General features: G+C 38.0%; 1 protein-coding gene across 1 annotated transcript; it reads right to left on the reverse strand.

The window, feature by feature from the left end:
* Nucleotides 1–6,759: 6,759 nt before the first annotated feature.
* LOC142616662 (uncharacterized) lies at nt 6,760–7,254 on the reverse strand. Its single transcript, XM_075789465.1, has one exon. The coding sequence runs from the start codon at nt 7,252–7,254 to the stop codon at nt 6,760–6,762; it is 495 nt and encodes a 164-aa protein (XP_075645580.1).
* Between the last annotated feature and the right edge of the window lie 17,996 nt (nt 7,255–25,250).

Below are 25,250 nucleotides of genomic sequence, written 5' to 3' on the forward strand. Positions count from 1 at the left end.
TGTCGGTCACGTTGACATTGTCCATATAAGCTGAAGGCGTCAGTCCCATCAGTTGCCCCCTCGAGTTCCGTGGTCGTCGTGGCGTGTCAAGACGACCATCGGAAGTTTAAAAGTTTTCCATGGCTTTTGGGTTTCTATTCCGTATTTAAGGCGTAGTGGCGGCGTTTCATATATTGCGGCCAGGTCGCATGTTTCGAACAAAGCAATTTAATGCGCCCATTGTGACCCTTGGTTTTCCCGTTGGTTTTCAATTTTTGGTGTTTATCTTTTTTAAACTTCCTCCTTTCTTCTTTACTTTCTTATTTTTTTCCTTTTGCTCTGTGATTTCTGTGTCGCCACCGCTGTCGCCATTGTTGCCGTGTTCCTTCTGCATTTTTGCTTTCTCTCTTCGTTGCTTCTTGAGGTATGGCCTTTCCCTTCTTGTTTGCCTTCCTTTGAGTAGATAATTTCGTAGCAATTTCTGATTTTCCTTTTTCTTTTTCATGTTTTTTGGTTTTTTAGCTTGTCTTGAATCCTATGCTTAACAGTTCTGAGGTTAGGGCCCTCTGTCCTTCTGTCTCTTTCCTTTTTGCTCGTTTAGGGGGGTCATTGGGAGCTTTTCCTCATCTTGAGAAGTTCATTTTAGAGGGTAGTGGGTTGAGTGTAGTATTGGGTGATCTGCTGCCGTTGCTGCATCAATCAATTAGTTGGTTTGAGGACTTGGTAAAAGAATATAGGGTGATGTTAGAGATGAGATCGAGTGAATTAGAGACCGGGCTATCGTCTAGTGATAAACTCATAGAGAGAGATACTGTCGTCTCTGCCCCTCGGGAGGTTAGGGCTTTTCATGCTCTCGAGGCTATGTATAATTTAGATGGCGATACACTTTCTAGGTTCAAGGATAGATTTCAATTCCCAACTAGGGTTAGGGTTCGTCTACCGAGTAAGGAGGATCGGGCTTGCCACTTCTTCCCTTGTGAGGTATGCTTTTATGAGGCTGCTTTTCTTTGTGGGCTTAGATTCCCTATCCATCCCTTTATGATGGAATTGCTGGGCCATTTTGGTATTGCTCTAGGGAAATTTATGCCCAACTTATGGAGGATAGTGGTCAGCTGTATGGGGATATGGCTGGCCGCTACGAACGAAGACATGATTAGGGTGGACAAGCTCGTTTACTTGTATCGTTTGAAAGCGTCTAAGGAACATGGGTATTATGAACTGGTGCCGTGGGAGAAAAGGGCTAGGATCGTCCGGGATTTACCCTCGTCGTTCAGATATTGGAAGTCCCGGTTCTTTTTCGTGTCAGGGGACGATTAGGAGACTCCCTCTAACGAAGTTTGGGGTGATCTCCCAAGGTTGCTCCGTCGATGAAGTACCTCGAACTTAGGTGCGTCATTCTTCTTCCAATCTTTCAACTTTTTGTTTACTCGCTGTCACTTAACTCTTATGCCCGTTGTTCTGTGCAGTTAAGAGACGACCAAAGCTTAAGAGCAGGTACAAGGATCGGGTTGAGAAGGCGATCGAGTACGCCAAGACGATCAAGGATTTTGACGACCTAGTAGATCCTCAGAGTCTTGGCTTTTACTATCTTAGTCTCGAGCCATCTGCTTACGTTCTGCAAAATTTGGAGATAGAAGAAAAGAAAAGTAAGTATTAGGCTCGTCCAAATCGATCTTGTTGCTCTCTTTTTCTTCACTTCCTCTCCTTTTTTTTAAGTGATTTCCTTTTGCAGGAATGACTACAAAATTCAAACAGGGAATGTATTCCCAAATGAGGGCCAAGAAGAATGAGCCTCTGTCCAAGCTTGGGACCAGGGGTGTGCGGGTGATGGAGAAGGGGACTCTCGTCGTCACAGCCATGCCGTCCACTCCTGTTGTCGAATCAGTAAGGACGGCTTCCCCGGATGTTTCAATTGAGGAGATTCCTTCTCAACGGAATAAGAGGCAGAGGACCGAGGATAAGCAAAAAAAGCAAGCTGACTCCCGGTCCTCTAGCATTTGGGATGATGCCGAGGTAGCTCAGGCTAGAGTGCGAGGCATTTTCACCGCTGACGACATGAAGATATTTTCGGGAACATCGGCTAACGAAGTCGTGGGTCGTGATCTCCATAAGCTTGTTCAGGTACTGTACTTATATGACTTTACCTTTTTAATCCTTTTGTATCGTTTCTTAACATAGGCTTCAATTTTCAGGTGCTCGGGGAGAGTTTCCACATTACTTCCGAGTACCTTGCCCAGGACGCAAAGGTTGCTTTGTCAGTGTCTATGATGGAGGCTCTAGAGGTGGAGAATGCTAAGCTGAAGAAAGATCTAATCTCTTATATGGACGAGGCCAACTCCGTCAAGGAGAAGGTTAAGACTTTGGGAGATGACCTCAGGGTGGAGAAGCAGCTTACATTGGAAAGGGATGAACAACTCTCTGCTACTCGGGAGAAGCTGAAGGTTATCGCTGCCAAGGTCGTCGAGGGCTTTCAGCAGATTGAAGAGTACAATTCCATGCTCTTTAGTTGGTACTTTAAGGGTTTCGAGCTTCTTCGTCGGTATATGATGAAGCACCCTTCTAGAGTAGACCTCGAGAGCCTCAATATGAAAGTAGTTGACCTGGAGATGGTCGCAGACGAGGCTACCCAATCTATAGCTTCTGAAGATGTTCCCAGGGACACGCCTTTGCCCCCTCCAAGCGGTGAAGATATTGCTGCTAATATTTGACCCTGTTTCAAGTTCAATTGTTTTTTTTTTTTCCCCTTTGCCCCGTGTGTTTTGGGCTTTTAGTTTTATTTACAGAACAATATTTCTAGTCTAAAATCAATGCTTTTAGCCCAACATTTATGGGCTTTTAATTTCAATGTTAAAGCTTTGGTATCGGCCCTTTGTTTTTGGGATCTTAATTTTATTCTTGATTGCATACTTACTTGCATGTATCCTAGCTCGTGATTGCTTTTGTACACTTTGTTATGCCCTTTGCTTCTTTCTTTTCCTGTATCAGCACTTTATTGAACATTGGCTTCGTTAATAGCTTACACCAGCCTGGATGGAATCTTAGTTATGTCTGTGCTTTGTTGTGACTTACATCCTTTTAGGGATCCTGTCAATTTTTGTCGTTGTCAGTGACTTACATCCGTCTAGGCAGATTCTTGTTACTTAGTCTTTTTTTTTTTTTTTTGGTGACTTACACCGTTGTAGGGATCTTGTCACTTTTTTGGCTTCGTCAGTAACCTACATCCGTCTAGGCGTAATCTTACTACTTTGCCATTTTTTGGGGTCTTGTTGTGACTTACACCCTTTTAGGGTCCATGTCACTTTTTTGACTTCGTCAGTAACTTACATCCGTCTAGGCGGAATCTTGTTACTTAGCCATTTTTTGGGGTCTTGTTGTGACTTACACCCTTTTAGGGATCTTGCCACTTTTTTGGCTTCGTTAGTAACTTAGATCCGTCTAGGTGGAATCTTGTTACTTAGCTATTTTTTTGGGTTTTGTCGTGACTTTCACATTATAACATCTGCACTCATTAAAACAATGGCTGAATAATTCTTTTTATTGCTTTCGATACTGAGTACAACCATTTGTTACATCTATTGGTGGTGTTTCTTCAGGTGCTCGATGTTCAATGGGTGTGGGAGTCTCTGACCATCTAGAGTCTCCAGGTGATAGCTGCCTTGTCTAGAATAATGGATGACCCAGTAGGGGCCTTCCCATGTGGGGCCGAGCTTTCCTTGGACGAAATCTCTGGTTGTTAGGGTGACCTAACGTAAGACGAGGTCTCCTATGTCTAGTCGTCTGAGCTTTACTCTTTTGTTGTAGTATTCGGCCATTTTCGGAGGCTTTCTCTCTTGCTTCGTCTAAACAATCTAGGTTGACTCATAGTTGGTCGTCGTTACTCTTTTCGTGGAATAGTTCTTGCCTCATACTGGTTATTCCCACCTCGACTGAGATAACTGCCTCGGTACTATAGGTGAGTCTGAAGGGGGTTTCTCTTGTTGGGGTTCTTGCCGTGGTCCTGTAAGCCTACAATAGATTGGGCAGCTCTTTAGGCCCAGCGCCCTTCGCGTCGTCCATCTTGGCCTTGATAATCCTAAGTAGTGTCTGGTTTGTCACCTCCGTCTATCCGTTTGCCTATGGATGTCCCGGGGATGAGAACTGGTTCTTGATCCCTAGTCCTAAACAGAAATCTCTGAAGCTTTGGCTGTCGAACTACCGCCCATTGTCCAATATGATCGTCCGTGGAATCCCGAACCTGCAAATTATGTTCTTCCATACGAAGTTTTGGATTCTTGCTTCAGTGATGGTTACTAATGCCTCTACTTTGACCCACTTTGTGAAGTAATCAATGGTGACTAGCAGGAATTTTACCTGTCCTTTACCTTGAGGTAGCAGACTGATGACGTTGATTCCCCATTGCGCAAAAGGCCAGGGGGAGGATATTGTCGTCAGCCTCTCTTCTGGGAGGCGCTGGACATTTCCAAACCTTTGGCACTTGTCACATCTCTTGACGATCTCCCTTGCATCTACTTGCATTGTAGGCCAAAAATAACCTGTTCTGATAACTTTACTTACCAGTGACCTAGGGCCTGCATGGTCTCTGCAAATTCCTTCATGGATTTCCTCGAGGATATATTTGGCCTCTTCTTTGTCCACACATTTTAGGTAAGGCATGGAAAAACCTCTTTTCTACAGTGTGTCGTTCAGGATCATAAACCTGGCCGCTCTTTTCCTGACCTTCCTAGCCTCCACGATGTCTTGAGGGAGGCATCCGTCCTGGAGAAAGGATATGATTGGTGTCATCTAGCTACCTGTACTCTAGAATGGAAAACATGGAAATCTCCTCGATGCTGGGGCATTTCTGGACTTCCATCATCAAGCCCATGCTCGCTGTTTCTTCCTCCAATGATGCCAGCTTCGCAACTTCGTCTGCTGAAATGTTTTGGCTTCTAGGATTCTGCATAAATTCCATTCTATCAAATTCTTGAGCCAGATGCTTCATCAGCCTGAGGTACTTCTGCATTCTTTCCTCTTTAGCCTCATACCCTTTTTTGATTTGTCCTATCACCAACTTTGAGTCACTCTGGACTAGTAGGTTCTTAGCTTCGAGTGCCTTCCCAAGTCTTAGTCTCGTCAGTATTCCTTCATACTCAGCTTCATTATTGGTGGCCGAAAATTTCAGTTGAACTCCGTACCTGAGCACTTCTCCATTAGAGGTGGTTATCACGACCCCTACTCCTCCCCTCTTTTGGGCTGACGAACAGTCAATCTGCACCGTCCACCGTTCTACCTTGCTGGCGTCATGGTCTTCTTCTGGTAGGGTAAACTCAGCAATGAAGCCACTAGGGCTTATGCCTTAATGGTCGTCCTGGGATGATATTCAATGTCGAACTGACTGAGTTCGATTGCCCACTGGATCGTTCTTCCTGCTGCTTCAGGTTTGTTCATGGATTTCCTGATAAGTTGATCCATCATTACAAGAATAGGGTTCGCTTGAAAATATGGTCATAGTTTGCGCGAAGCTACAATTAATGCGAATGCAATCTTTTCAATCCTCGGGTACTTTGCTTCAGCACTTTGGAAAGCTTGACTGACATAGTAAACTAGCAATTGCTTCTTGTCCTCTTCTCGAATCAGGGTTGCGCTCACGGCTAAGGTTGATACTCTCAGGTACAAATATAAGTTTTCCCCTTCCTTGGATGGACTCAAGAGGGGTGGACTACTCAGGTAACGCTTGAGTTCCTAAAACGCTGCCTCACACTCATCAGTCCAAGCGAATGACTGCTTCAACGTCTTAAAGAAAGGCAAGCACTTGTCCGGCGCCTTAGAGATGAACCTACTAAGTGAAGCAATCATTCCTGTGAGCTTTTGGACTTCCTTGATGGTCTTAGGTGATGTCATGTTGAGTATGGCTTGTACCTTTTTCGGGTTTTCTTCTATTCCTTTCTGGGACACCTTGAATCCCAATAATTTCCCTGAGGCCATGCCAAAGGCACATTTGCTGGGATTCAACTTCATTTTGTACTGTCTAGGGGTGGTAAACGTCTCTTTCAAGTCATCCAAATGGGCAGATTCTTCTCAACTTTTGACGAGTATGTCGTCCACATACAACTCAATGTTCTTGCCAATTTGCTTGGTGAACATTTTGTTCACTAACCTCTAGTAAGTTGCTCCTACATTCTTTAGTTCGAAGGGCATCACCTTATAGCAATAAAACCCTTGACTTATGATGAAAGCAGTTTTCTCTTGATCTTCTTCAGCCATTTTTATCTGATTATATCCTGAGAAAGCATCTATGAACGTCAGTAACTTATGCCCAGCTATAGAATCCACTAGCTGGTCTATCCTTTGTAGTGGGAAGCTATCTTTTTGGCAGGCCTTGTTCAAGTCCGTGAAGTCCACGCACATTCTCCATTTCCCATTCGCTTTCTTCTCTAGGACAACATTTGCGAGCTGCTCAGGGTAGTAAACCTCCCAGATAAAGCCTGCCGACAACAGTTTGCTAACTTCATCTGTTATTGCTTTGTTTCGTTCTGGGGCGAAGACATGTCGTTTTGGCTGAACGGGTTTTCTCTCCAGATCTACATTCGGCTTATGCTGAATGACTCTTGGGGATATGCCTGGCATGTCCTCATGACTCCATGTGAAGACATCTAGATTTTCTTTAAGAAACTGGACGAGCCCTGCTCTCGTTTCTGTACTCAGTGCCGCCCCTATTCTTGTTGTCTTTGTGGCCTCTCCTTCAATTAATTCCACCGTCTCCAAGGTTTCCATTTTGTCTTCTTCCTTCTCCTCGATCGTCTAGGTATGATTCTCTTTTGCTGCCAACATAGCCTGATAGCACTCTCTAGCCAAGACTTGGTCTCCTTTCACCTTGCCAACACCGTTCTCCGTTGGGAATTTTACTTTTGGGCAGTAGGTGGACGTGGTTGACTTCCACCGATTGAGCGTGGGCCTCCCAATGATCATATTGTAAGATGAGGGGTAGTCTACCACCAAGAAGTCCAACTGATGAGTCACTTGTCTTGGGTAGGTCCCCACTGTTACTGTCAATGTCACTATGCCCTTGGGATATACTCTGTCTCCACTGAAGCTAACGAGAGGGGAGTCAAATGAACGCAGCCTTCCTGGATCTAGCTTCAGCTGCTGGAAAGCAGGATGGTAGATGATATCTGCAGAGCTACCATTGTCTACAAGGATCCTCTTGGTGTTTAAACCTTCTATTGTGAGTATTATGACTAACAAATCGTTATGAGGCTGCTTCACTCCCCTTGCATCTTCCTCGTTGAAGGACATATCTTGGTACGTCTGTCTCTACTTGAATGGGGGTATCATGTGGACACTGTTTACCTGCTTCTGACATACTTTCTTTAGAGATTTGAATGATCCTCCTGTAAATGATCCTCTTGTAAATGGTCCCCCTGTGATCATCTTTCTCTCTCCAATCACATTTTGTGGAGGTTAGGGTGTATTATCTTCGTCTCTGGGTGAGGACTCGTGCTGATTTTTGTTACCGTCCTCGAATCTGCTAGATTCCCCTTTCTTCACATACTTTTGCAGTTTTCCTTTCCGTATGAACTCCTCTATCTACTCTTTTAGATCTCCGCAGTCTTATGTGTAGTGATCATGATCCTTATGAAATCGGCACTACTTCTTCTTGTCTCAGACATTAGGGGATGAATGTAAAGGTCTCGGCCACTAGAGGTAGTGTTCATCCTTAATTTGCGTCAAAATTTTGTCAACAGGCATAATTAAAGGGGTGAATTCTACCGTTCGAGGGACTTTTTTGTCCTTCCGTTTATCTCCGTCACTACTTCGATGGCTTGGACATTCCCTTTTTTGCCCCCTACGATCATCATCCTTCCTTCCCTCTTTTCGTGGCCTTCTTTCGTCCATTATGGCTGCTAACGCATCTTCAGCATTCATATACTTTTGTGCCTTCAGGAGCATTTCTGCCATCATCTTAGGTGGATTCTTTGCAAGTGAAACCACAAATTCTCTAGACTTCAGCCCTGCCTTAAAGGTCGTCAAGTGCACTTTGTCGTCAGCGTCGTCTACCTCTAGGGTTTCTCGGGTAAAGCGCTTCACATATGACCGCAAGGTTTCTTTCTCCCCTTGTCTGATAGTGAGCAGATGGTCCGCTGGCCTCTCAGGACGTTGTCCTCCAATGAAATGGTGTAGAAAGGCGCTGCTCAACTATTCGAAACTGTCGATGGACGAGGTGGGCAGCTTTGTGAACAACTCCCTTACAGCTCCTTTAAGAGTGGTAAGGAAGGAACGACACAGTATTTCGTCAAGAGACTGTTGAAGGCCTAATGTCGTCTTGAAGGTGTTGAGGTGGTCCTGAGGGTCCTTAAGCCCGTCAAATGGCTCAGGCTGAGGCAACCGAAATTTCGGTGGTACTGGGTGTTCCAAGACCACTACAGTGAAGGGCGAGTCTGTTGCCCTAACCATTCTATCCACGCTTCGGTCTGTTTTCTCCTTGATAGCATTTCTTAGCTCATCCATCTCCTTCCTCATCTCTCGAAGGAGATCAGAGCTCTGCTCGTCTGGAGTGGTAGGCCATCGGCGGTTACTTCTTGCATGGCTGTCTCCCTCATCATCCTGGCCGTCTTTGGACCGGTTCTCCTCTTGTTGAAGCCATAGCCTTATTTCCTGATTCTGCCAAGTGAGTTCTTCAACAGTGGCCGCAAGAGCTTGTACTTACTGAGCTAAGGCTGTTGAATCCTGGTTGGACTCCATCTAAATATTGAAGTTGGTAGAAACTACGTTTTCGAATATGAGTAAGAAAATGTCATTCCCACAGACGGCGCCAAACTGATGAAGTAAAGATTCGTCAGTCACGGTGAGTGCGTTCAGATGAAGCCGACTTCTCATCCCTGTGGTTATGAAGAGGATAAGACTGCTTCTTTAGAGTGGTCATCGATGTGGTGCCTACCACAACATCTCCGATGCCAAAGTCAGTATAAGAAGCCTTATCAATAAAGCGATATTCTAGAAGTATAACAAGTATTATTTTGGTGATGTTCATACCTCGTGATGGTGCTTGTGAGAGTCTTATATATGTTTCCACAGCATCTAGCCGTTGTAGAAGTGATTGCAGCTATAATGCCTCTATTGGTAATGCCTTGTGCCCTTTAATGCGGCCTTTAATGGGCGTCCAACAGTCTATACAGCTGTTTTTGTAACCGCCCGAGATATTATTGCTTGTACTGAATGGTTGGATATATTCGTCACTGATGTGGATGTTTGGTTGGCTCGTCATAGGGGATGAATCCGTTGGTCACGTTGACATCGTCCATATAAGCTGAAGGCGTCAGTCCCATCACATACTTCATCATAGTAACATATATTAACACACTTTAAATAAGGGGAAAAAATTTAACTTACAGTAGTGGAAAAACAAATACCTTTCTTTAAAACATCATACAAATTTAGATTCATAGCTCAAAATAACATTTATAATCCTAAAATAAAACAAAAGTCAAATAGTTTAACCCCTTGTTTATGGACTTCCTTTCTCTCTTAAAAGTCTTATGGGTCTAATGTTGTGAGCATCCAAGCCATTGATGATCTTTTTACATTCCTGGACATATCAGAAGTTTCAAAAAAAAAAAAATGTTAAATTGATTCCAAACGAATAATGCATACAAATGCAAAATTAGTTGTACCATCTAAAATCTAAATCACATGAATCAGTGTTAGATAGCTTATCATTTCTTTTTCCTTTATACTCGTCTAATAAAAATCTCTAAATCGAAAAAAAAAAAAAAAAAAAAAAACAACAACAACAATTCTTTTTTTGGTAAGAATTAAATGTAGCTTGTACTCATTTTCTTGCCCACTTATCCAATCTGACAATAGGTAAATTATCACGTTTTATATTTCCCAAATATCATCATGATTTTAATTGCCTCATTTGCAACAAACAAATGTCCTAACACCCCCAACAAACCAATGTCCTAACACCTAAACACAAACCCACGACTACCCAAAATATACCAACCACAAACCAACATAAATTCATTGGAAAAATGTTTAAAATAATACTCTAATAATAATAACAATCAAAGAAAAACTCACCTTGGAACTATAACTAGCTTAAGTAACATCTAGGATTGTTTTGGGGAGGGGGGGGGGGGGGAGCCTAGAAATGGAGAGTGTGGTGGTTGGCAGTCTTAAGATTTCTCTCTCTCTCTCTCTCTCTCTCTCTCTAAATGTCTGCCTTTAGGGGTTTCTCTTTACAATCTTGGTGGTAAGAAGGTGGTAGGAATCCGGACATTGGCAGAAAGTTGGCTCAACAGTGGTGGTGGCACTATATCCACAACTATCTCAAATAATATCACGGTCCCTCTACAGCCAAGGCTTCCACGACTTCAAAGTTGTTAGGAAATACAATTTTCTGGCTCATTGGAATTCAGCCAGATATGCCAATGAGCTTAAGGAACAAAACAATAATTATTAGAATAATATTGTACCTATTCTGTATAAAAGAAGTACATATATAGAGCACCTTTGCAGTTTTTTTTAATGTGAACTATCGGAAAATTTTGATTATGATCGAATGTATTCTACAATGTGAACCTCAAAGAATAGGAGGTGCCCTCCAACCAAACATGGTCTACTAAATGAATTACATGCAAACTTGCAAATTTAATAGCAACCACTCATTGTCAGTTTTGTTAATACAATTCACACACCAGCAACCATAAAAGTACAATAACAAAACACATTGTTCGCAATTGTTTGCCATTAAAACAAAAGTTTAAAGTACCTAATCCTGGTTATTATGCAAATAGAGTGAAAGGCAATAAAAAATTTTAATAGAGAATATGAAAGAAAAGCTAATTGGCAGTAACAAAAACTTATCTAAAAGAGAACCAAGTAATAGCATTAAAGAGAGGGCTGACAAACAAACATTTACCACCTCCAAGACTTTTACTATATTAAACAAAAATGAAACACAGCTTCTCCCATAAATCTAAGTTGCATTTCTTTCCATTCGAGTTTCACTTATTTTTTGCAAATAAATTTTGACTCTAGGGAATATTTTTTCTATTAATGAAGCAGTCCTATCTAGTAAGTTCTCTGCTTATCTTCCTTTTGAAGATAAATATATTCCTTTCTCAAAAGATAGATATGTGTTAACTCTCACAATTAGTCTTAAACCACATCCACTTAAAGCAAAGTAGCCACAAAAGGTAAAAAATCAATCCTCTTGGGACTTGGGAATATGGATATTAGTATTACACATTTGTGGTGTATGATTAGAATACAAATTGATCACAAAGTTTCATAATTTAAATACATATCTTACTCAGTCATGAAGCCATATTTAAGGTAAGACATTATTTTTTTTTTCTATAATACCAAGATTGTACCATCAAAGTGAATAGTGCAAATGAGAAATAATATAGGCTCAGATGATGCATGTGATGTCTTAAAACTTGGAATTCAAAGTACCATGAATGAAAAATGAAATAGTTATAGTGTGGAATTATGGCCATTAGATAAACTCAAATAGACAGTTAGTTATCATGCCGCCTAAGCCTAAGAGAATGCATCGATTCATTTTTCTAAAACACATTAAAACACAAAATGTACAATCTGCAAACTCCCCAATAATGGCGAATTTAATGGTTGTCTCTAAGAGAATACGTCAATCTCAAATCAATATTTTTTTCAAACACATTTAAAGTTAAAACAGATACATGTACAATTTGCAAAATTCCAAATTTAAGTTTAAATGTTAACACGTTCAGGCTTAAATATTTGTCTAACTTCACCTATTTGAAAGCTAAATCGGCTCCAATGAAAAATGTTGTTTACAAATTGTCAAAAATTTACACATAAGATCATTATAATATGAAAAATATAAATATTAAGAACTAATATATTACAGTAATCATAACGTGCTTTTATATTTGGTTTAGTAACTATTACTCTAGAAAAGAATTAGTAAATACTATAGAATAAATACATCTTCAAGCTTTATCCAATGTCAAAATAGAATGACCCAACAATTAAATTGCAGAAGATTGAAGGTAAGATCAAAATTAGACTATATTAAATTGATTAAGTTACCTGGGTTGCAAACTCTTATTGACTTTGCCATAAACAGCCGTCAAGTTGGGTATTCCAATACCAAACAAAACAATTAATAAATATGCAAATTTCGAGCATAGAGAAATTGATTTTGAAACGTAATCATATTTAATATACAAACTTAAATGTGAAGATAAAAAAGACCCAAACAAATATCAAAGCCTAATCAAAATATGAAACTGAAAAGTGAAGAGAAACACTGAATTTGAAGATCCAAATCGAAACCAATCCAAACAAAATATCGAAACCTAATCATATTTAATAAACAAACTTAAATGCAAAGGTAAAAACTCACAGGTAGTGGTTCCAGCCTCTCTTTATGTAAGACTCCTTGAATTTGAGTTTCTTTCTTGCAAGTTTTTTTTTTTTTTTGGTATTATCTAACTATAAAATTTTTAAATTTTCACCTACAGTTTGCCTTTCATAATAAATGAAAGCGTCCCACACACTGTGCAGGTTATTAGCTAGTATATATAATATAAAAAATAACTCTTTTTTTTTTTTTTTGGAATATGCAGGATTCCTGACAATTCGTCTGCTATTCAAATCCTATGTTATGGATTCCTAACTTAAAGTCTTTGTAGCAGTGACTTTAGTAGTTTTCTAGTAGACGAGCAACTTGAAACTTAAATTTGATGCATGATATTTGTCTATGATCAAGTTATGCCTTAAGATATACATCAGGTGACTTTCCATCTTGCACACTTGATTGATTGTTACAATTATTTCACAGATAATCACTACTACAAATCTCTGTAAATAGCATATAATAGTAAGCTTCAATTAATGGATTTTCAAACTTCTGTTTCAGTCTTCTCTTATAGTCAGTCTTGTTGTCTTAACTAAGTGGCCAACCTGTTTGGGTGCTCCACTTCATACCATCGTATGGAGGGAAATAGCCTACAGATTGCAGATAAGGCAATGGACATAAGTCTCTGTAAGCTGAATTTTGTGTGTAATTATTCAATGAATACAATATGTGCATTACTCAAAAATATGACTGAAAACTTCTATCAATGAAATTGTCTATGACTAAAAAACTAAAATATTTTAGTTTTTCTTTTATCCAATTTGAATTGTATTTCCTATTGTTGGATTCTAAGACTTTAGGTTTAAATGTATCAGAACTTCATTTTGTAATGTTGACAAACCATGATCAAAACGTTTAGTCTTGTTTTTAGACTTGCTCAAAGTATGTTTATGTGTAAAGTTGGAATCGAGTGCATTGCAGGATTTAATGTGTAAATTTGCCTGGCTCAATCGATCAAAAAGTAGACTCAATCGATCGAAGCTCATGTAGATTGTTTTTCTGCAGAATTTTCCAACTCAGCCCAAGCCCGTTTGACGTGTAGGGTTTTATGTTTTTCCCTAGGTATAAAAGGGAAAACCCTTGCTACGTTTTTTTTTGCAGAATCTCATGTGAGATCTAGAGGTGTTTGCCTTCACATATACTTAGGATTATCAAGAGTCAAGATTATGTCAAGAGCTTGATGATCATTCAGTTGTTGCATTAAGAGCTTAAAGATTCACAAGCGGAAGTACTTGTACTTGCTGTGAATCCAAGAAAGAAGTAGTCTGTGGACTCAGAGCTGTCACGTGGTCGTGGTAGTACTGTGCAAAAGGAGAAAAGGCTAAGAAAGGAAAAGATAAGAAAGAAAAGACAAAAAAGAAACAAGATGGAGTAGATATAAAACCAATAACTCTACAAGACTCAATGACAGAAGCAAAAATAGTAAAAGAAGAAATAAAAGAAATTGAAAAAGATAATTCTACAGACATAGATGATCAAAATATTGTAGAAATAGTAAACTTAAAAGATTTTCCTAAACCATTCACAAATTCTCATGTAACAAGCATAATGATGGCAGACTCCCCTGATCCTCCTACAAATAAAGAGGTTACAAATTTAATGTTTCAAATAATAATAAAATTGACAGCAATAGACAAAATTCTTTGAGTTTAATTGACAAAGTTATTTTTCAAAAAAAGGATACAAAAATTATGAATAAAGAGTTTTCTTTGAAAGAAATTGCATTGACGGACTCAGGTGCTGATAACATGAATTGTATACAAGAAAGATTAATATTTCTTTTTTTTTAGAATCATACAAGAAAGATTAATACCTTCCAAATATTATGGAAAATATTCTGAAAGATTAATTCAGGCCAATGGAGAAGAGTTAATTAATCATAAATTACCTAATGTATACATTTGTAATAAAGGTATATGTTTTGAAGTTATTAAAGACCTTTCTTCTAAAGTTATTTTAAGAAAACCCTTTATGGCTTTACTTTACCCCTTTTTGATGACAGATGAAGGAATTCAAATTAATGTGCTATCTTTTAGATTCACCTCACCCCTAATCCCGAAAGAAATTGATTTCCTCAATAATGTTATTATTCTAAAACATACTAATAAAGAAAGAATCTATAGAACTAAAAGAAGTTTGTCATCTTTAAAGACAGAAATATCACTTGAAGACCAATTGACAAGAAATGACATAAAGAAATTTAAACAAGATAAAGAGATAGAAATTTGTTCTTATTCCCCCTTTGTTTTTTTGCATAGGAACCAACATATAGTCCAAACACTTTGCACAAAAGATTTTAGTGGAAAAGGCATTACAATCTCTTGTAATCAATATGCATGGACTAACAGTCTGATAGATATCAAGGTTGTGATTAATAACATACTCATACTTTTTACAATAATCTCAAATACTCATATCATAGATGTTTTAATAAAATAAGTCTTGATAGAGAAAAGTTTGTTTTATTATATATACTTTAAATTTTAAAAATGATTTTGTTATAAACATTTTAAAGAAATTTCACAAAAAGACATTGGTGAAAGGATTTTAAAAATGAATTTGAAAGAAGTTTTGCATGAAAATATTTATTTTCAAAATAATATTTCAAGACATAATCTTTTTCCCAAAACCCAATTGTAGACTACTATTAGTAAAAGAACCTCCCAGGCAGACATGAAAGGAAAGGACAAGGCACCAGCAGTGCAACCCAAACAATTCTGAAAGCCTTCAGTGAAGATTTCAGATAAGCATGAAGGCATCTTGATAGAGACAATATCCCTTCTAGATATGTTGCTAGCAGAGGCAATGTATTCATGTGGTGGAAAAAGTGAAATTCTGCAAGAAGTGCTCAGCACTGATCTCATTTTCCAAGACGGAGAATTTATAGACCTTCCTTTTCATATTAAATTACTTCTTGATAATCTTCAAGTAGCTTTCACCCTCAAATAGAAACCTTTACCAAAAGATTCTTAAGGCTTTGGAATTACATCTTGTTAGCACTAGTGCATTGATTGAAGCATTTGGTTGTCAACTCCAAGGCAAGGAGGATGGAGATTCAAACTCCACAAAGATAGAATCATAGTCTCTAAAAAGCTATCTTATGGGAACAAGCTTTTTCAAAGCTCCACCCTACGATTCAACCAAAAACAAGACGTGCCATTAGAACTTTACCTCCTGAAATCCAACAGAATATACTAACTCATAAAGCCATAACCAGTTCTTATGACAGATGGATTTATCTTTTTAAAGTTTTAGTTTCTACAACATTTATTAGAATTGAAGACATGACAGACGACATATGGCTTTCTCATAAAGCTACATGGTATGAAGGCTTTGGAGAAACAGATAGAGTTTATGAAGGGACTTTTAACATATGCAATCCCTATTCGGGATTACTTATCAACACGGAGACAAAAGATCCAATAATTTGTGATCCTTTATGGTTATCTGAAATTGAAATTTCAAATACGTGTTAAAACACCCTTGAACGTTTAGACCCCCAAAATACAAATTACCAATTGAAGCTTATAGACAAATAATGTACGTGCGAAAAATGTAGATAAGCTAAAATAGAATTGATAACACAATCTAAACCAAATAAAATCACATCCACAGCAGAAATTAAATGGCAAAGATTACGGGAAGAGAAATGCAAATACAAAGACAACACAGCGATGTGTTATCGAAGAGGAAATCGAATTCCTAAGCGTAAAACCTCTCTGCCGCCCTCCAAGCGGTCAATAATCCACTAAAGAATGTAGTTGGGATACATGGACAACAAAAGACCCTCCAAGCCTAATCTACCCAGTGTACCTAAGCCCTCCAAGCTCCTACTCCAACGAGGTTGTGCCGAACCTATTTCTTCTTTAGCTTACCGGATTCCGCTATAGCCCATAGCATCAACCAATATGAAATTGGTCCCTTCTTAACTGATTCCCAAAGCACCAAACAGCCTTCTCACAGATATGGGTATGGTGAGAAAAGGATTTTGTTGAGAAATTTAGACCCCGGTTGATAGAATTAACAAGTTTTAAATCCAAGTTGTTAATTAGATTTATTATGCATAAACTTGTTAAAACAAACAAACATCAATATCACGTCACAAATAATATGCAGCGGAAAAATAAATAAGACAAGATATGATGACCTAGGAAAACCAATGAAACCAACTAGTTTCACAATAAAAAACCTGGGGGGAAACCTTCCTGAAAAGCAGTCCACTATAGTAAAGAGAAGTTTCAGACCTAGTACAAAACCTTTGTCCCTAGATGCTACAATCCCCGTAGATGAACTCACAGCAGAAACCTTCTACCGCTTCAGAACCTCTGAACTCTTCAATACATGAATGCTACCCTTTGATGCACGAATCTTAGTACGTGACTAACCAATTGCGTGGATCCCAGTACGCGACTTCAATCACCAACTAGAGAAGAAGATGTTGGTTGCAAAGTTTTTCACTTCATCAACAATGAAGATCAAGAAGCACTTGGTTACAAAACCCTAAGGCGCAAAGACGCAGTAGCTTTTCGAGAGAATAAGGCTTGGGTCACCTTTTGCATATGTTCTCCTTGCATTCTCTTATGTGATAGCCTCTAAAATAAGCCTTATATATACCTAGGATTGTGAGAAAATAAACCCTACACAAATACAAAAGCTTGGCCCAAAAATCAGATTTAAAAATTTTGATTTCCGTAACCTTGATAGATAGCATCTGTCAAGCCTCATTAAATCTCGATAGATAGCTATCTGTCGAGCAGTTGTCGAGCAGGTGTCCGCAGGTGTCCAGCTTTAGTAAACACCTTTTCTTCACTTGTTTCTTGGTCTAATCTTCATGGCTTTAATACTAGACTTGAACAACATGTTCTTTGAAGTATTAAACACATCCTAAATCTACCCAAATACAAGTAAAGTGTGTTTTGTCAAAGGATTAGCCAACTACATAAAATATGTCCTTAACAATCTCCCCCTTTGGCAATCCTTGACAAAACCACAACAAACTAATAAACATATAAGAGAAGTCATAAATCACTCAACTCATACTCACTTGTTGAATACAATAAAATCTACCCTAATACAAACTCTTGAAAAACTTGGCAAGAAGAGAGTTCATGACATGGAAGACTTTGACAACTTGTATTTCTGAAACACTTTAAACAAAACACATCAAGACATCTTTGTGTGAGATAGAAATAATAGATTGCATACAAATAAGAAACATGTGTATAAAGAGAGAAAATAAACAACACATGTAGAGATAGGTGAAAGAAACATACATCATCACATATATAACAAAGATGAGCACAATGTATGTAATAACACTCCCCCTAACAAGATGAAACAAAACTCCCCCTTACAAGAGCATGTATTTCTCCTCCTAACTTGTAGAATCTTAAAGAAAGAAACCACAAATTCTCCAATTTCTCCCCCTTTTTTTCACGATTGACAGAGGGTATAGGAAGCTATAAAGCTTATCCCGAGAAACATAAAGATGATCAAGGATGATCAAGGGGGTACAAAGAATTCATATAAATGTATGAATGTAATGAAACAAGATGCCATGGATGACAAGATGAAAGAAACATGCAAAACATGAAAAAAAAATGCATGCAGAAGATCTCGATGGATTGAGAGTTATCGAGGAGTAATCGAGCAGACCTCGATGGATTGAACAGCTATCGAGAAGCTATCGAAGGGATAGGAACTTTCTCGATCGATCCACCTAGCTATCGAGAGGTGTTGAGATTGTGATAAAAATGCAACAGAAGAACTTGGCAGATAAGCCAGGTGTCGAGAGGTGTCGAGATGGCTTAAAATCAGTTTTTCAAGAAGGGAAAAACATAGATATGAATGCAATCAAACAAGCAACTCAGCCAAAGATCCAACCAACATTTTAACCTCTCAAAACATCTCTCAAACAACAAAGAGTTAAGCATTTGAGATCCCAAAAACACACACACACACACACTAAACAAGTCTAACCAATTTTATGTTTCAAAAACAAGTTAAGACAGTTTAGTGAGCATACATCAACGCATGTAAACCTTGTGATGGTCAAATCATATTGTACCTACACATGTTTCAAGAGTAGCAAAGAATATTGCGTGTTGTGTGTGAAAAACATCGCAAGATTACATAAGTGTATCTATGTTATGATGATTTGAGATATGAGAAAATCACTTTAACTCACACACAATCATAACTGTTTATGGGGGACTATCACCTTTGAGGTACATCCTATAACTCACATCTCCTAGAAAACACGCTTGCAATCATATTTAAAGCACATTTGATATTTTTGCTTTATTTTCTTTGCATATTTTTTTTTTTATTAAGCAAATCATGCATGGGTATATGAAAGAGAGAAAAGAAATACCCAGTTATATTAAGCTTTTGACATTGCACTTTTGCTATGCTGAAGCATATAGATGTCATTGAAATTTCACTTTTGCTATGCCTAAGCATAAAAATGTCATATCATGATTGGCAAGTAACAGTGGTGAGATGGTTATTTATGCCTTTCTCTTAGAATTTTCTAGTCCTACCCATCAAAAAGAGTGATACAAGTGTTAAGTTCAAGAGATCACTTAACCTTACTCATCACAAACAAAGAGCTACAAAACTCACTTGCTTAGTTGTGCATAGAGATGCTCATCAAAGCTAGAAGAGATACAAAGTTTAGAAAACTCTGTTTCAAAGGCCATTTTAAGGTTCACAAGAACCGATATACACATACACACACTGTTTTTGTATTTTTGTATTTTTATTTTTATTTTGAAAATAGGCAAAATAAAAACTAAACAACCAAACAAAAACAGACAAACAATCATGAAAGCATGAAAGAAAGATGCAAATGCATGAAGGCATAATGGAAAGATGTAGATGCATGAAAGCATGATTCTAAAAGCAAATAAGAAATCAAGCAAAGAGAGTCCTACTATAGATAGAAAGAATTAAAGCAGAGGACAAACAGAAAAGACAATTAAGTCTTAGGCTCCTTTCTCACCCACATAGCACGAGTCTTCAGCCGTGAAGATAAAAAGGCACGTGTCGTAGTATGTCTACTAAAGGACATAGAAGAATTAAGATTCTCCTGAAATTGAGTTAAAAAGCTCAAGACTTTTAATAACTCTCCAAACAAAGGTGTAGGTCCTTGAGAGGAAACCTGTGACCATTTGGACACTTGCTTTTGAGAATACAACTTAAAATAATTAGGATGAATATGTCCAGAAATACCACAATGGTGACAAATATGAGATCTAACAAAGGATTTAGAATTAGCGAAAACAGTTTTAGATTTCATACCTTTATTACCTTTATCGGATTGAGGCACAATGACAGTCCTTAATCCAAAAGCCGTGGAAGGGGAGGGGCTAGAGGAGACAGCATATCTTAAACTAGTGTTATCAAAACTAGGCTTTTGAGTACTCAAGACCTCTTCAAGCTTTGCACTAGACATCCTCTCTATTTGAGTTCTAGCTTGACTAAGCTCAACCTCAAGATTCTTGACCTTCTCTTCTAATGAGGTGTTCTCCACAACAAGAGTCTTAACTAACCTTGTAGTCTCATCCAGTTTGACTAACATATCAGCCTTTTCAGTTTTTACCTCATTAAGCTTTTTTCTACAAAGATGAAAAATCTTTTCAGATCTTATGAATTCAGTGCATAGCTTATCATAGGCTTCCTGAAGGGTCAACATCTTGGGTACTTCCTCATCAAAAGAATCCTCACTGTCACTGTCACTAGCACTAGCACTCGCCACAATCACCTTATCAGTTGAGGCAGCAAAGGCCATAACATGACTACATTCATCCATATACTCATCAGAAGAGTCATTCTCAGTGTCACTCCAAGTAGCAACTAACCATTTATCTTCTGACTTATTGGCATTTTCCCTCATAAGGTAGTTTGGGCACTCTATCCTCATATGGCCAAAACCTTTGCACTCATGGCATTGGATGATGGGCTTCTCATTCTTACCCTTCCTAAAGGATTTAGATTTCCTAGGAGGTTTGCCCTTATCCTTTTTCTGAAACTGAAGAAGCTTGATAATCTCATCAGTTATGAAGGTTAGATCCTCATCCTCATCCTCATCCTTATCTTCATCTTTATCTTCAGAGTCCTCAATCACTTTCTCTATACCCTTAAAAGCCAAGTTTTTACTTTTTCCACCTTTTCCCATTGAGCCTAATCCCATCTCATAGGTTTGGAGGTTCCTTACAAGCTCAGTCAAAGGAATTTGATCAATGTCATTTGCTTCTTCAATGGCAGTGATCTTGGCATGGAATCTTTCGAGTAAGGACCTAAGGATTTTTCTAACAATTTTGGATTCTGCTATAGACTCTCCAAGGTTGAAGGTAGAATTCACAATATCCTTGAGTTTAGCATAAAACTCATCAAAGGTCTCATCCTCCTCCATCCTTATTTCTTCAAAACTACTTGTAAGTCTTTGAAGCTTCACAGTCTTTACAGCCATGGTACCTTCATAGGTGGTCTCAAGAATGGTCCATGCTTCCTTGGCAACTTCTGTGGATGATATTTTCTTGAATTTCTCATTGGTCACCCCACAAAACAAAGCATTCAAGGCCCTACTTTTGAAATTTGCCGCTATAATTGTTGCATCATCCCAATCCACCGGCAATTCCTTTGGCTTAATTTAGCCAACTTCAACAGCTTGCCATACCTATTCACTTAGAGCCTGCAAAAACACTTTCATACGGACTTTACAGTACTCATAGTTAGTGCCATCAAATAAAGGATGAATCAAAAGAGATTGTCCACGATCCATGACAACGGGGGTCAAGGATCATACTCAGGAAATTAATCTAATCAGAGTGTACCTACTATGATACCACTTGTTGGAAAATTTAGACCCCAGTTGATAGAATTAATAAGTTTTAAATCCAAGTTGTTAATTAGATTTATTATGCATAAAATTGTTAAAACAAACAAACATCAATATCATGTCACAAATAATATGCAGTGGAAAAATAAATAAGACAAGATATGATGACCCAGGAAAACCAATGAAACCAACCAGTTTCACAGTAAAAAACCTGGGGAGAAACCTTCCCGAAAAGCAATCCACTATAGTAAAGAGAAGTTTCAGATCTAGTACAAAACCTTTGTCCCTAGACTCTACAATCCCCGTAGATGAACTCACAGTAGAAATCTTATACTGCTTCAGAACCTCTGAACTCTTCAATATATGAATGCTACCCTTTGAAGCACGAATCCTAGTACGTGACTAACCAATTGCGCGGATCCCAGTACGCGGCTTCAATCACCAACTAGAGAAGAAGATGTTGGTTGCAAAGCCCTTCACTTCATCAACAATGAAGATCAAGAAGCATTTGGTTACAAAACCCTAAGGCGCAAAGAAGTAGTAGTTTCTTTTTCAAAGAATAAGTAGCTTCTTTTTCAAAGAATAAGGCTTGGGTCACCTTTTGCATATATTCTCCTTGTATTTTCTTATGTGACGGCCTCTAAAATAAGCCTTATATATGCCTAGGGTTGTGAGAAAAGAAACCCTACACAAATACAAAAGCCTGGCCCAAAAATCAGATTTGAAAATTATGTTTTCTGTAACCTCAATAGATACCTCGATAGATAGCATCTGTCGAGCCTCATTAAACCTCGATAAATAGCTATCTGTCAAGCAGCTGTCCAGCTTTAGTAAACACCTTTTCTTTACTTGTTTCTTGGTCCAATCTTCATGGCTTTAATACTAGACTTGAACAACATGTTCTTTGAAGTATTAAACGCATCTTAGATCTACCCAAATACAAGTAAAGTGCGTTTTGTCAAAGGATTAGCCAACTACATAAAATATGTCCTCAACAGTTTTGGTAATGTACCTCTCAAGGATATAACAATGGAGAGGAAGAGAGTAGAGGAATTTGAAGAGTCTCTATATGAAGATTGTAGATGAGTCAATCTTATTTTTCTCTAGGGTTTCTCTCTCAAAATTCTCTCTGGAAGCTCTCTACATTTCGTGGGTATAAGGGGTATTTATATTAGGGTGAGAAAGGAATGCGAAGAGTTAGATTTTCCCAAACAGGGTTGGCTGGCGGCTTGACCTCGCGACTTAATAGAATCGTGAGTTCAAGTTGCGAGCAAATAGAATGGCCAGACTGGACCTTTTGTCTGTAGTGCTACAGTTGGCGTGACTGTTCACCTTCTCAGCACGCTTCACTCGTGCGCATCATCTGGTGGCTTGCAAGCCGCGAGCCACCCACGAGATCCAGCCACGAGTCCCTGCTTTGCTGCACATTCTTGAGCATTTCTTTACACTCTCTCGCACACTACCCTTACATGAATCCCACCTAAATATAGGGTTTCTAAGTGCTGAATTACAACCAAATTGGCACGGAATAAAGCCAACACAATGGTTGATAAATTTCAACCTTATAGAAATGCTAGAAGCAGGGTTTATTAGAAAATTAATCATAACTTCTGGAATTCAGATTAGTTTATTTCCCAAAGTTATCGAAGAAGTAGCTGCATAGATTGGAGGACTTAATTATATGAAGATCACTATCTGGAGCACTCTTTCAACTTGGGACAATAACTATTATATGGAAGCTCGGCCAACACACATTTTGGTTCTTATCCATGATTGGGGTTGTATCCTTGAATACAATTAGTATACGAGAGATACTTATTTATCACTTGATGATCTAGATGCTCTGGCTCAAAAATGGTCTAATTTCATGAGTAACAAGATTTATGAAGTACAGAAAGAATTAGACAGAGGCTTCCACTTATATAGTTACACCAACTAGATATTCATGTATGGTCCAAAACCTTCAGCAAGAAGGCTTATGGGAAAAAGAAAGATTGTTAAGGATCCTAGATCAATGACAACAGAGGATCGTGTTCCTATTTATCTTCCTATTTCATACCGCGTTTTATGTAGTAATTATGGAGTAATCTATGAGCATGAGCAGTATGAGGATAACTCTGATCCGCTAGATTATGATAACTATGCAAATACAGATTGATAGATAGACATATATGCCAAGCAAGACAGAATACTCTCCCAGATAGACAACAGCGACAGATCACTATTCACTGGCGACAGATCACTATTCACCAGCATGCGTGAATAACTTCCAAACAGATCCAAAATAGTCCAAAAAGATACAGACAGATGTTCATAGGTTACTACTGTTCACTAGCATGCGTGAAAAAGGACCTAATAGATTCCTAGACAGACTACTGCTCATCAATAGTAATATTCTACAAGTTTCCACCGATAGATTAACTTGAATTAACTTTACTAACTCAAGTTATTTTTGAAGACTTACCATGGTTCATTTCATCTATAAAAGGATGGACTTTAAAAATGGAAGACAAGTTCCAAATTCTCTAAGGTTCAAATTTAAGGTCCAAAATCTAGAAAGAAGATAGCTCTCCCCCTCTCCCTTAGAAAGACTCTTGTAATCCTTCCTCTCTCTTGTAATCTTGTAACCCTTCTCTTCAAACAGAATCTTGAAACCTTTCAGTTTCTACGACAGTTTTTACTTTGTAATCTTGTAACTCTTCAGACAGTGTTTTATTCTCAAGCTTGTAACAAAGACAGCAGTTTGTTTTCAAGTTTTATCAAAGACAGAAGTTTTTATTCAAGTAAGGTTTTACTAGTTTCTGTTTTCATATTCTATACTCTGTTATAACATGAATACACTTTAGTAAACTAGAAGCAAAAGCGTTATTAAAAAGTTCAGACACATAATGGATTTCAGAGTTCTTCTCTACAAATTCAAGCAACCAATAAATTTAATAGTTTACTTTCATCTTTTTTGTTCTGCGTTATCATTCTTTGCGTATGGAACTGTGGTAATTTATGATTCTGTCATACTCAAAAAACGATACATGACCACATTTTCCAATGGAGTCTCCCTTAAAAATGAGATACTCTCTCTCTCTCTCTCTCTCTCTCTCTCTCTCTCTCTCTCATACAATTATTCATGTCAAGTCAAAACATGGAATGCTCAACTGAAATGAAATGAAGAATTGGCCCTATAGCCCGCTGATCGCAACAACTCTTACATGAACCCTAAGAGATCATTACTAATGTCATTTTACTGAACACATGAATGATTAGAGTGTCACCCTCATCCTGGACGGTGAAAAGAGTTAATATATAAGGGACACACGTCAATCTTTTAGTCATTACTCTGAGGAATACAAGGAAATCAAATCATATACTACCACATATAGGTTCTATTGAGATGGCAGGATCATTGGCATAAAAAAATGACATAGACTCGAAGGTTTTCATTTCAAACCACAAATTATTAATTTATGTGTTTTTGAATGTCTTATCCACAAGAGGGGAAATAATATAGCCTAAGGCTGGAACAGGAAGACGCCACTTCCACAATAAAAATTGAGTTTTAAAAGATATTGTTCCCTTAAATGTGGCTACACTATTTTTGCATCAAAGTGGTTAAACTTCATTAAAAGCTTTGGTAAATTCTATAATTCTCATATAATTTATAGTGATTTCAAATTAAACCTTAAATTTTAAAAAGTTTTAGTTAAACTCATGAACATTTTAAATCTTTTGAATATACAACATCAATGAGTTACTATTAATTAAAAATAATAGAAAATTTCAAAAATTGTAACTAATTTTTTTTTTTAAAGCATCCCACATGAAAGTATAAGGACTTTGGTATAGTATCTCAGTCATTTAGTTATTGTCATCAAAATATATACAATTTAATTTTATATAAGCTCAAGCATGATCAATTCATACTATATCATATATTATACAATAATAATTGTCAAGAGCCTTGTATTTTTTTATTTTTTATTTTTTTTTTTGAGAAGAAAAACTAAGCTTTCATTAATAAAAATCAACCAAAATCAGCTA

The sequence above is a fragment of the Castanea sativa genome, chromosome 11, assembly GCF_040712315.1.
Source record: "Castanea sativa cultivar Marrone di Chiusa Pesio chromosome 11, ASM4071231v1".
Taxonomy (NCBI): Eukaryota; Viridiplantae; Streptophyta; class Magnoliopsida; order Fagales; family Fagaceae; genus Castanea; species Castanea sativa.